The following is a 14,125-nucleotide window of genomic DNA, read 5'->3' on the forward strand; positions in this document are numbered from 1 at the left end:
CTTTGTCGGCACAAAACTCACTGAAAATTATTTTAAGATCTTGGAAAATACTTTTTACGAGTATCGCATAACTCAATAACTTAAAGGACAGGGGAAATTGATTTTCACAGCTATCAAGTTTTGAATTTAATTAACGACCAAACCTTCTTAGAAGAAGCCATTTAACAAAATTTCCTGGATCTAAATCAAAAGAAAACCGCCTATCGCTATTGCCGAAATCTCTGTTGCCGTACTACCTCAGTATCTGACAATCATTTCACCCAATGGAATCTAATTAAAGATCATATTTCCTAAAGAGGCTTCAAAAAGCCTAAATCAAGGATCTTCTCTTATGGAACACTCCTATTTATTTATATTCCTTCCTATTTATATTTCTTTCTCCATCTAAGAAAGAGTAAATAAACCAAAGTCGCAGTCGCATATTACTATTATAAAATTTCTTATAAAAGGAAACTGGGTAATCCTACACTATGTAAAGTTGGTCACAATTTGGATTAAATTTTACTGACATATCCTATACTATAAAATATGATGATTTACCAAATTTAAGCTTTATACGTTCAAAATAGTGGTCTATGTGTGTAATTTAATTTTTTCCAAGTATATAAAATGTTTCCCTTATTTTATTACTTTTTCAAACATAGCGAGCTTAGATGTTACAAAAAATATCCAAAATTCATTTATTTTCGATGTACAATTTTTCTCTGAACACGATACAGGTATTAAAATTAGCCTAACTATTAATTAATAAAGCTTAAAATAATTGTATCTCAATAAAGTCTTTTTTTCCTTCAAAATTTGGGAAAATTTATTAAAAAGTATATACTTTAAGGTAAAAATAAGCACCGCTCATAATATAAGAGAATGAATTCCCAATTTCTCCGAAATTTTATGTCTTTTCAATAGTTATATCGTCGGCTTACTTGTAAAACCTTCTAAGTCAAATTTTCGGTCATTTAGTGTTTTTTACGGAAATAATTTAATAAATCCGTCCCGACATAACTGTGAATAGATTCTAAGTCTAGACTCTAGACCAACTGGAACTCGTCCCTGGTGGTAATACGAGGAACTTCTATGTCTCTCAGTCTAAAATAGTTCTGAAAACCTTCTAAGTCTGTGAGTGGTCTGTGAAAAGGTACTGACATTTATAGGTTAGTAAGTAATCGGTCTTAAAAATTGCTGGTTTTGGCTAGAAGTGCTAGCAACAGTTAATGTTTTCCAGTTAAATTTAAACTTAAATAGTTAAGAAGGTATGTACACTGTTTTTATCCCATTTTAATCAACAATAATTTTTAAATGAAACTATTAACCTGTTGATGTGGACTTACACGGTTTTCATATTAAAATTAACGTTAAAATATTGACTGCTAGGGACTTGCATGGTTTTCAGACTAAAAGTAAAGTTAAAATATTAATTGAAAAAACTTCAAGAAATCAAATTATACATTTTTTATGATTTATAACGTGTTATTTAAAGAAACTAAATTATGGTTGTTATATTATTTTAGATGGCTTCCTACAAATCTCGGACATAGCTGATATTAGAATTAGTTGCCGCGCCAGAAGTTTCACCGAAATTGGGAAGATGACATTAATATTAATGATCTGCCCATAGAGTTTATTGACTTACCTACAACTTAAAGTCCAGTGCGCACATAATGCAGATGGTAATTCTATTACTATTCAAAAAAAAATAGTGGTGGGTAAACGCACAATTTCGTTAATAGGATTTTTATATTAATTAATTTACTATTTCAGAAGAGCAGCATGTTTGTTTAGAAAACGCAGTGCAAAATTTTGAGGCTCTCAATGAGTTTTCACTCGACAAAAATAACATTACGAATAATAGTGAACTTGATGATGAAGAAGAGTCTCTCTATTCTCCTAATTCCGATTCAGTGGAAAATTCTTCAAGTGATTCAGTCTCCTACCAGAATAATGTTACCAACTCAGAAGAAAATAACTTTGAAGATAACAATAATTTAAACATAATTGTTTCTCCCATGGTTTCTCAAAAGAGAAAAAGAAACAGAAAAGCTGATATTTCACAATGGGTCCAATCTCAAAATAAACGAAAAAGGGAACACGGTGAAAAATATCTCGGTAGAAGAAAGATGGACGACAAAAAATGTGTTTTTGATGTTGAAAAACCAGAAAGAAGTATGAAACCGTCATGTAATTGCAAACTGAGTGCAAAGAAAACTACATTGTTAAAATATAGGTTGTTCACCGAACAGCAAAGAGCAAACATATTTTCCGAATTTTGGAAAAAGACATGGGGAGAGAAAAAAACCATGGTAAAAATTTTAGTCTGAGTTGGTGCAGCCCAAGATAAAAAACATCAAATCAACGAAGTTTCTAGAAGAGGCCGACCACTATATTTTCATCTGAAAAATTCAGGTGATGAAACGTTATGCGTTGGACAATGGACTGTATCTGAATGGGTTAAAGAAAATGATCCAAATATAAATACAGAGGATACTCACGTAACACCCGGTGATACCTCTTCACAAAATCTGAAACGATCTAAAATATCTCAGGAAACAAGGGATGAATCTCCTAGGAATATTTTGCGTTCCTTTCTAATAAGTCTGCCAAAGCATTATTGTAGATCATCTACTACGAAAATATACCTAGAACCCGTAAGGAGATCAAAGATGGAAGTATTTCGAGAATATGAAAAGAAGTGCAATGAAACATCCCTATCAGTTAAAACATTTATGGAGGAATTCGAAAAGATTAATCTTTGCATACACCAGCCCAAAAAAGACCAGTGTGACTTCTGTGTGGGATTTAGGGTTAAAAATGTGTTTGCAGGCTGCTACGTCGACCTTTTTAAACCTGCAAGACTCACTCCTAAACCATATGAAGTACTATAACTTGATTATACATTCTGGAAAAAAATTTCCAATTTTAATTTTTATAGTTCAATAAGACCTGGAAATCAATCTGGAGACCCAACTGTCCATGACCTCAGATGTATAAAGTACAACGAGACCTAAGTCTTGAATACAAAGTAGACTACAAAATGCCCTGGACTTTACTTCCCAGATGTTACAATAAAAGTAAGATTGGTGCTATTCCGTCTCCTTTATAGAATGGCTCATTAAAAATAACATTATAAAAATATAATCACTCACAAGAATAATTAAAATTCGTGATACCAAAAGACTTTCATACATTTTATGATAATTTACTAACTTGGTAACTTTATTAGTTTCACTATTATTTTTTATCAGTTAATATATCTATGGTTAATATCTATTACACAAATATTTCATATGAGAAATTGGATTTTTTGTGTAATATATTTTTTAAATACACCGGTTGTCCAACAAACTAATTATATTTAAAGTAAATGTCGACTTTTATGTACCTTGTAAGTTTTATTTTTTCCCGAATAAATAAATGAAAAGCATCTATGTCCTCTTTTAATGCCTAAATAATAAAATGTTTATATACTGGATTACTAATTTAACTAAAATTACATTTTAGTGGTGTTTAACAAAATTTTATAAGAGAGGGTCCCATAATAACGGTAGTAGCAGTTTTTTGCTTCTCCTGAAAAGTTTTGCTACTCAGACTTAGAAGGTTTTATAAGCAAGCCGAAGATATGTATTTTCTCATTATTTTCTCAACCCAAATGCCGTTATGAACACTGATTTGGATTCCCCATAAAATTTTACATAAACTATTGTATTTTAGTATAACTTTTTTGTAATTAATACGCCTTTTCGTCACAAATTTTTCGTCCATTTTTTTGTACTGTTTGTAAACAAGCAGGAAAAATGCTAAAGAAAGTGTAGCTATTGAAAAAAAAAAATACGAAAATATTGAATGAAGTGCCTCAATTAGCAAATAAATTTTTTTAATCCATTATTATTATGATACCAGTACGAAAATGAACAACGAAGCGGTGTTATTATGGATAGACGACAAGCCCATGGAAGATTTTTAATGGATCATTTGACCCAACAGGAATCATATACAAAACAATACTACAATATGCAATAACAACTTTAGAAACTGTGTTGTCAATTCTTATCGGCGCAGGCGAGTCACAGTTATTACCACTGAAGGGGGGGGGGAGCTTTTTGGCTAAACATATTTGTACAGCATGTTTTACTTTGGTAGGTATTAGTACAAAAATAATAACCTGCGATGTAATAATGCTGTACAAAAATATTGGTAACAGGAAAAATTTTTATTTTCGGAAAACTTTTTCCCCATTTTCGACAATTGTCACAGTACGGCATTCATACACAAAGCTTCGAATCGATATGAAGATAAATTTTTTGCAACGCCTGTTTGAACTTGTGTGTGCTGGTAAATCTTGTTTCAGATTATAATATCTGAGAAGAAATGGACTCGATTGATACTTTAAACTTTATTGTTCTTTACACTTACATCGGTAATAATTGACTGAGAGCCTGTTAAGGGCAACTGTCATACACTTGACCTTTGGCGGCGTTGCCAGTACAGTGTTGTCAGGTGCATTACAAAAAATGAAAAGTAAAAATATACGAACAACGCCGTATATTTCGGCTGGAAAGGCAGGGTGAGGAAATGGGAAATGGAAAATCTTTAAATGGTTTATAGCGTGTATCACATTTGCTAATTGAGGCACTTTATTGTCTAATTCCGATAATAATCTATATCTTCTGATATATTTTATATTAATTATGTGTTCACAGGTAAATTATTGTTATTTATACTACTAACCTAATCTACCATGTTTGTTAACAACAAACAGTGCGAAAAAAATTTGTGGTGAAAAGGCCTTGAAATTGCTAGAAAGCCATATTAAAATACACTAGTTTCAATAAAATTTTGTGGGGATTCCAAATATTTGTTCAGAATGGCATTACGGTTGAGAAAATAATGAGGAATTGCATAAAACTATCAAAAAATACGTAAAATTACGGAAAAATTGGAAATTTGGCCATTCAAGTGAATGTAATAACATTGTAATAACATTTCATCCTCTGATATAATAGCTGTGCTTATTTTTACCTTAATGTAGGTATATACTTTTTAACAATTTTTCGTTAATTTTGAAAGAAAAAAATATATATCTTTTTGAGATATGATTTTTTAAGAAAAGGAAAAGGAAGGTTTTTCGAGATTTGCGAATTTTCCTTATAAACCGGCAGTTTACCTCTATGAACAGAGCATTCTATATTTTTTTCAAGTTAAAATGTATTTTTTTTTTAATTTCTCCAAGTGGGCCGGAAATTGTTGTTAACAAATAACTTTAGCAAAAAAAAAAAACAATTTCCTTAATCGCTTTGAGTAAAGCTTTTTAGGCGTATCTCATCGAAATAGATATTTTTCTATCTTGGTAATTTTTTGAAAAATGTTTCCTTTTCGAGTTATTTGAAATTTTTTGTTAAAAATAAGCTTTAATTAGTGATTTCTGGAATTTTTTTTTTAAAGTAGAAAATAAATTACAATTCTACAAAAACTTCATTATCTTTAAACTTTCAAGTACACGTAAGCATATTTTGACAAAGACAAATTGATTCTATCTTGCTCAAAACATGGAACCAAATAATTCGAATATGCATTTCGAGCACTGTATACGATAATAAGCGTGTACGGTTGCGGTGGTACAGGTGCGCCGCGCTTAGAAATCGTTGTTTAAATTTAAAACTATGACAAGGAAAAGATAGTTAAGATTTGATTTCACGTACAGGGCGCCTGCGCATCCGCTTATACGTATTTCGGCCTAATAGGCCTCATCAGAACGGCTTTCGCAGTCGCTCTGAACGTGAAAATAAATCTTTTCTGTCTTAGGAAGCAACTCTAACATGGCTTCGTATAGACGCAAATAGCGACATCTGATAATAAAATCCGTAAACTAATTTTCGAAACCAAATTCAGAATTTCGCTTTAATCTGTGCCTTCTAAGAATTGCAAGGCAAAACAGACGTTGATAAAGATGTTATTAGAGACATGGGGAATCTAAAAATTGCATTCCACAACATATCTCCTCAACTAAGCAAAATTCTTAGCGAATTGGTTTCTAGTACTCGTACAGAGTATATCGGAATAAAAAGGAAAAGACAGTTAAGATTTCATTTCAGTACTCTTTAGTGCTCTGTACGAGTACTAGAAACCAATTCGCTAAGAATTTGGCTTAGTTTTAGATTCCCCATGTCTCTAATAACATCTTTATCAACGTCTGTTTTGCCTTGCAATTCTTAGAAGGCACAGATTAAAGCGAAATTCTGAATTTGGTTTCGAAAATTAGTTTACGGATTTTAAAACTATGATTATAGCAAGATAGAAACCCAGGCCCGCTTTATCCATTAGGCAAAAGAATAAAAAGGAGGGCGGCAAAAATACTGCACAAAAAAATATTTTTATATAGAAATTAAAATCGAATAACATTTAAGTACATTCATCAATGAAACAGAAGTGGGCATTTAGTTCTAGAAAACAAATTGCATTCTCTTAACACTATTCATTTAAAAAGAATGGAAGTCGTAAATTATGTATTTTGCACATTAGGCAGAAACTAAAGACTTGATTTGGTTTGATTTATACTGAAACTTGGAAGTACCATTGTAAATATAATATATATTTTATTTTTGAGTTTTTATATAAGTTTATTTTGATGCCAAAAAGTCAGTATGACTGGTTGGACTTAATGACTGGAAGAATGCTGGCGTCAAATTAAAACAACATAAAGAATTAAAGAACCACGTGGTAAATGTCCTGAGTTTATTCAATCGAGGTAAATTAAAAGACAGAATAGACTGTTCCATAATACGTATGTTGAGAAGCGAAGTACAATACTGGCGTAACGTTTTGCAACGTGTTATTGCAACAATATTTACTCTGATCACAAGGGGACTTGCCATTAGAGGAGATAATTCAGTTATAGGATCGGTTCAAAACAGCCATTTTTTAGGTTGTTTAGAACTTATAGCAGAATTTGATCCTTTTTTACGCGAGCACCTTACTAAATTTGGAAATATTGGTATCGGTCAAGGTATCTGCAATTATCTGGCAAACACTATATTCGAGGAACTAATCATTTTGATGGTAAGAAAAGTAAGAAGAACAGTTGTTGGCGAATTAAAGCAAGAAAAATACTATTCTATAAAGGTTGATTCGACACCAGACGTGTCTCATCTTGATTAGGTAGCATTGTTAATTCGCTATGTTTTTGGTGACGGTATGCCGACTGAAAGATTTATTAAATATATTCTATCTGAAGGTCACAAATCTACTGCTTTGGAATCGACAGTGATTTCGACTTTAGAGGAATGTTCTATTGATTTAAGTAATTGTCGCGGCCAGTCATATGATAACGCATCCAATATGTCTGACAAATATTCAGGGCTGTAGACCAGAAAAAAATCACAATAAACTTGCTGAGTACGTACCTTGCTCTGGTCATTCTCTCAATTTAGTAGGATCTCTAGGGGCAGAATCCTGTCTGAAGCCACTTCTTTTTTCATTTTTTCACAAGAACTATATAATTTTTTCTCGGCTTTCACAAATAGATGGAAAATTTTGACTGACAACAAAAAACCTGTTGTGAAATCTGTTTTAGTTGCCAAACTGTAGCTGTGAAACATCAAGCACTTTCTATATTTGAAAAAATGGATACTTTTGAAATTGCTTTATTAGCTGTCATTTGGCAACATATTTTAGAAAGAGTGAACCTAGTATGTCCAGAGTCCTGCAATGGATCTGGGTTCTGTCGTTAAAGAATATGAAGCTCTTTTAAATACTTTCAGCTCAATCAGAAATAATTTTGCCATTTATGAAGAGGAAGCCAAAAAATTGTGCCCAAATAAAACATATAAAGAAATAAGAAAGAGTAAAAGAAAAATTCAATTTGACGAGGCGGCCGATGATGAACTAAACTTTTCAGCTAGTGATGAGATGAAAATCCACTAATTCTATATTATGATACAAATTTATAAAGACGACCTAGATGCATCATTCATACAAGAATGCATTCACTTAAAGGGTCATTTAGACACCACAATAAAATCACCAATTGACGTATCTAAATATTTAAAAAACAGTGGATTGAAAGATATTTTCCCTAATTTGGATATTGCTTTGCGCATTTATTTGTGTATCACAGTTGCCAAAGTGTCCGCTGAAAGGTCATTTTCGAAAATGTCAAGAATTAAAAATAATTTCCGATTATGACGCAAGAACGTCTTAACAATTTGTCGATTTTGTCCATAGAAAGTGACGTAACAAAGGCGATAAATTATGACGACATTATAGATGATTTTGCCAAAGAAAAATCAAGGAAGAAATCTCTAATGAGATCGAATTCGAATGACCATTTTTTCTGTAATATGTATAAAAACATCGTAGTTTAAATTCATTTTTAATGTATTCTTAATTAAATAAAAAATTCTAATTGCAATTTTTTTTTTCGCAAAAATGGTACATATTTGAAGGGCAGCTACTAGAGAATTGTCTAGGGCGTCAATTGACCTAAATGCGGCCCTGTAATTTGTAGAGGATTTGACAAATCCTTGTCAAAATATTCTTACTTACACGTGAAGGTTTAAAGATTATAAAGCTTTTTGTAGAATTGTAATTTATTTCATTTCGTTTTTTGGAAAAAATATCCAAAAAATCACTAATTGATGCATTTTTTCAACAAAAAATTGCAAATAACTCGAAAAGGAAGCATTTTTAGAAAAATTACCGAGAGAAAAAAAGTAATTATTTCGATAAGATACGTCTAGAAAATTTTACTGGAACCGATTCGGGAAATTATTTTATTGTTATAAATTATTTGTTAATAATTTCCGACCCACTTGAAAAAATAAAAAAAAATACATTTGGTATAGAAAAAATAGAATCGAATAGAAAAAGTTAGGTAGAAAAAAATCGGTTGCCTGTAAAGTCGGTTTTACGGGCGAAGATTTTACGTGACAACGTCTTTTTCTCGGTAGAATATTTATTGATATGAATATTATTAAATTGCACAATAGGAACAAGAAATTGAATGAAAATAAGAATTGCACAAATTTTAACTATAGAAATATATTTTGTTTACTAAAACATTGTACATGTAAACTTAAACTTAACTAATTTCTATTTGAGTGATTTTGTTGAGGATAGGACGATGATAGGAGAAATATGAAATGAAAGGAAGTGTTTCTGCTGTAATGTGTCTTGAACGCCAAGAACGCTCGAGAAAGACAGAGACACAAGCACGCACCGATTCAACGCGCCTAATTCTCTAGTGCTGCGCGCGCAGCGGACCGATCATGTTTGAGTGGGAGAGAAATGCAAGGCATTCGCCGGTCCGGCGGGCCTCTCTCTCGTTCGGTGACTCATCGTAACAGACGTGAGCGGGCGTGACACTTTTTCATGAGTGACTCCGAGCCACAACCTAATTTAAGACGTTGCCGCGTCAAAAATTAGTCGGTATATTCCGTTTCTAAGCATCTTGTTGGGGTAAACCACTCGCCTATTAATAGTTACGCTATATTTAGCACCGGGATCGTGTTCAGCGGAAAAATTTTACAGCGAAAATCCATTTTTTGATATTTTTTTGAGCATCTGGAGCCCGCAAGAAGAAGTGATAAAATACAAGAAAAATTCTTAACTTGGAAAAAATTGAAGTATCCATATAGACCGCTATTTTACAACTGAAAGTTTGAAATTGGATAAATCATCATATTTTATAGAATAGAATACACCTGTAAAATTTAAGCCAAATCGAGAGGGGTCAACCGACCAAAAGTATCCGTTTTTCTTAGTTTCGTAAAAGCTTTAAGGACTGGACTACAGAGAATTATCGAGGTTACGCACTATAGACCGACAGATGGAAATAAGATATATTTGAGCAAAGTTGAGAAAGCCACTCACAAACCAAATTACTTATTTATTATACTACTGGTTTCGGCCGTCTACAGTTTGTAGCCCATCATCACGCTCAATAGCAGAAACTTAAAGATATCAGTACATGAATCAGTACAGTACAGTACAGTACAGTACAGTATCAGTAAAGTAAATGAAAATTGTTCATTCTAGAAGATTGGTGCCCCAATGGAATTTTATTTAATCTTGTCATCATTTAAAAATTATTGGTTTATTCGCATAGAGTATTTTTTATAAAAAACAAGTCTACTTACCTTTTAATATGCAGTCAAATTTAGCCATCCATGAGGTAAAAACCGTTTCTTTACTTAAACCTTCCATTTCAGGCAATGATCTAAAATATAAATTACAAACTACCAATAATACCAAACATAATTTTATTAAATGATTCCAGAATAGGTACAGTTGACAAATTGTAGTGTTTTAGCTACTAGGAAAAGGTTTAGTTTTTAATATTACATTTAATTTTCGATATAAATATCTTCCCTTATGTTCTCCATAATTAATTGTGGTTTGTATATATGTATTTATGTACATCTAACATATATATATATATATATATATAGCAAAACTGGTAGGATTATCGACCGAAACGTAAATAACAATTTATTGTAGTGGTGTATCGGGTATGCGGTCTGTTATTTGAAAAAAAAACTCTTTTTTCTTTTATTTCTCTTTTTATATTTTTATTTTTTTTACGCTTTTTATATTTAATTACTAGTGACCTAGGTGCTTTTAACCAATATTGTTTTGTATTTTGTATTGTAGTACTGTTTTGAACATATTATATACAAGAACATTTTTAAATATTTTAAACTCTAAATCTGTAAGTAATTCATTGTTTATTCTCAACTTTTCTTTATACAAATTTTAACCATATTTTAGTTGTCTCCTGATGAAGCTGACAAAAAATCAGCGAAATATAGAGAAATAAAAGAATAAAAGAGTTTTGTTTTCAAATAACAGACTGCATACCCGATACACCACTACAATAAATTGTTATATATATATATATATATATATATATATATATATATATATATATATATATATATATATATATCTACATAGTAATAATTAACCGTACAAGGTGTTTCAAATTAGTACCTTTGCAGGGTATACCGAAAACTAGATGAGATTCGTGAGAGTTCCGTGGCATACAAGAATTTTTTAGGAGTCTCACTAAGAAAATATAATGCCAGCTTATGTTTTTTTTTTATATATGTTGACATTTTTCGTTTACATTTTTAATTCTTCTTCACCTGATATGACCTGTAATATATTTTATTTATTATCCGTTGTTGAAGCTACTCTGCAAAAACAATGTTTATAGTTAAAGGCACATTAAAAATAAAACACTCGCAACAACGGTAATGCATTAGCATTTTATTATGAAGATACTAATACCATTGTTTGCTAATACCTTGACAGTTATAATAAAATTTTATGATATATATATAAAATAATACTATATAAAATAATTATTTTATATAAAATAAAACATTTTATTATAGAATATTAATCCCTTAATGGTTTTATTTAACAAAAACTAAGTATCTACCAAGTTGAAAGTAGTGTAAATAATTAATAGAATATTTTATATATATAAAATAATTATTTTATATAAAATAAAACATTTTATTATAGGATATTAATCCCTTAATGGTTTTATTTAACAAAAACTAAGTATCTACCTAACTTGAAATTAGTGTAAATAATTAATAGACTACAAGCCCAAAATATTGGTTCCAGTAGCAGGAACAATCTTTGATTTTCGGAAAATTTTTACTCCATTATCGGTAATTTGATACAGTACGGCATTCATACACATATTTTCGGATTGTTATTTAGATTATTTTTTTTTCAGGTTCGTACATATCGGATGGTACAGGGGTGATAAATCTAGGGCGCAACCCTTGATTTTAACCCCCATTCCTGGAGTTCATTGAAAAATGTACAGCATAAATTCCAAATGATTACTTGATGCGTAAAAGAATTTTTGGCAACTATGCCGTCTAAAAATTGTGGTTCTTGCAAATGTTTATAAACAGTTATCTATCTATTTGGGGTTACAATTGTTGTTTTTTCGGTAAGATTATTATTTCTTGTACGGTAGTCACTTTTTTAACAAAATATAATTAAACAATGTGAAACTAATTCATTCTTCTTCTTCATCAGCCTTCAGTAATCCAACTTTGGACATAGGCCTCCCCCAAATCAAACTAATTCATAGCCGGTTATAATAAATGGTACAAATTATGAATTAAAAAAAAAACAAAAAACATTTGGAAAGAGAACATATTTTTAAAGTACCCTGTGGTGTATGTTATATTATATTTTAAATACTGTGGCTGTTATTGGTTATTTAAAAGAAGACAAATGAAAAAAAACAATGCCGTACATTTTTAACTGATAGATTTTGCACAGCTGATATAGTCTATTGATATGATTACATCTGGACGCAATTGTATTCTTTTGACGTGTTGGGAAAGTAAGTATAAGCAGTTTTTGGGGTCACCATCTTATTGCCGCAGCCGTATCTTGGAAAAAAAGGGTACATAGCGTTTTCGCACTGTATCTCATAAACTAGCAACCCTACAGAAAATTGTATTCAATATTATTTGTAAAAAATTAAATTGTCTACAACTTTATTTCTATTACTTTTTATCATAAAATAAAAAATAAATAAGTTATAAACAAAAATAACTAAAAATTTTGGAATAAATTTTCTTTTGTGCCTTATAACTTTTTTTGTGGTAATTTTACAATAAAATGATATCAGAGCAATATTATACAGGGTTTGAACTTTTTTTGTACGTTTGTTTGTTTGTTTCGATGTAAAGTGTTGTCAACAAAAACATGAATTTTAAAAAATATAAAAAATACCATGTGCATTTGACATGTATTGAATGCCAAAAGAATATTATTGGTGCATTTGAATTATGTTTCCAACGATATCCAGAAAAGAGGCAATAGGCTATTGATTGATTATGCTTGAACTCAAGTTGTAAAAATTAACCAATTTTTGTCATCTACTATCAATGTAACTTCTGGTGTTCCACAGGGTGGACATTTATCTCCTCTGCTTTTTAATTGCTTTGTAGATGATATAAAAAATTGTTTTTATCATAGTAATATTCTTCTTTATGCTGATGATCTAAAAATTTATAGAGTCATAATAAATTCCAATGACTGTAGTTTACTACAGAATGACTTAAGTAGTTTATTGGATTGGTGTAACTTAAATGCTTTGAATTTGAACATAAACAAATGTAACGTAATGCGATATTTTAGAAACAAACATCCGATTTCATTTGAATACCATATTGGACCGAATATTTTAGAGGTAATCATAACATTTAATGATATTGGGGTAATTTTTGACCCTAGAGTATGCTTCAGGGACCACTTTTGTTACGTTTCTAATAGATCCATGAAACTTTTGGGTTTCATGAAACGTAGCCTCTCTGAATTTGATAATATTTATTGTCTTAAAAATATTTACTGTTCCCTTATTAGATCGGTTTTGGAATATGGTAGCAATATTTGGTCTTCTCATTCCTCATTATAAATGCTACAAAGATCTATTAGAAAGAGTACAGAAAAAGTTCTTAAGAGTTATTACCTTTAGGTTGAGAATACCTGTAAATGAAATTGAATACATTGTTTTGCAATCTTTACTTAAATTGCCTACTCTTAAAGAAAGGCTAATATTGCTAGATGTAGCAATAAAAATTAATAATAAATATATAAATATTATATATATTATATATATTATAATAATATATTATATTATATTATATATATTATAATAATAATATATAAATTAATACGAGGGAGGCATTGATGCTAATGCTCTTTTGGAAAAGGTTTACTTCCGTACTCCCTGTAGAGAAACCAGATCCTAAGACTTATTTTATTTAGAATTTCATAATCGAACTTATACAGTAAATAAACCCTTACAGATAATGTGTAGAAATGCAAATAAATTTAATAGTAATGATTTTTTTCATTGATCACTAAGTACTATTAAGAATAAGATATAAAATACCTTTTTATGTAATCACAATATATTTTAATGGTTTAAGCTAAATTTAAGTTGTTTATAAAAAAATAGCTCGTAAATAAACATTAAATTACTTTACATTACATTATGTTAAAAAAAATAGGGCTAAAAGGAATTACAACGTTAAAGGGGTTTTATTGTTTAATATGGCCAATGGACCCCCAAATATGAAGGAATTGCGTAGTG

General features: G+C 30.4%; 1 protein-coding gene across 7 annotated transcripts in view; it reads right to left on the reverse strand.

Annotated features, from left to right (window-relative positions):
• Cadps (calcium-dependent secretion activator 1) overlaps positions 1–14,125 on the reverse strand; it is a 204,531-nt gene that overhangs the window by 136,148 nt on the left and 54,258 nt on the right. For all 7 annotated transcript variants that reach the window (XM_072546787.1, XM_072546786.1, XM_072546789.1 and 4 more), the window contains exon 5: positions 10,128–10,207. In XM_072546787.1, coding sequence (XP_072402888.1) covers positions 10,128–10,207 — 80 coding nt within the window. The remainder of the gene's footprint in view (positions 1–10,127; positions 10,208–14,125) is intronic.

The sequence above is a fragment of the Diabrotica undecimpunctata genome, chromosome 10 (genome assembly GCF_040954645.1).
Source record: "Diabrotica undecimpunctata isolate CICGRU chromosome 10, icDiaUnde3, whole genome shotgun sequence".
NCBI classification, from domain to species: domain Eukaryota; kingdom Metazoa; phylum Arthropoda; class Insecta; order Coleoptera; family Chrysomelidae; genus Diabrotica; species Diabrotica undecimpunctata.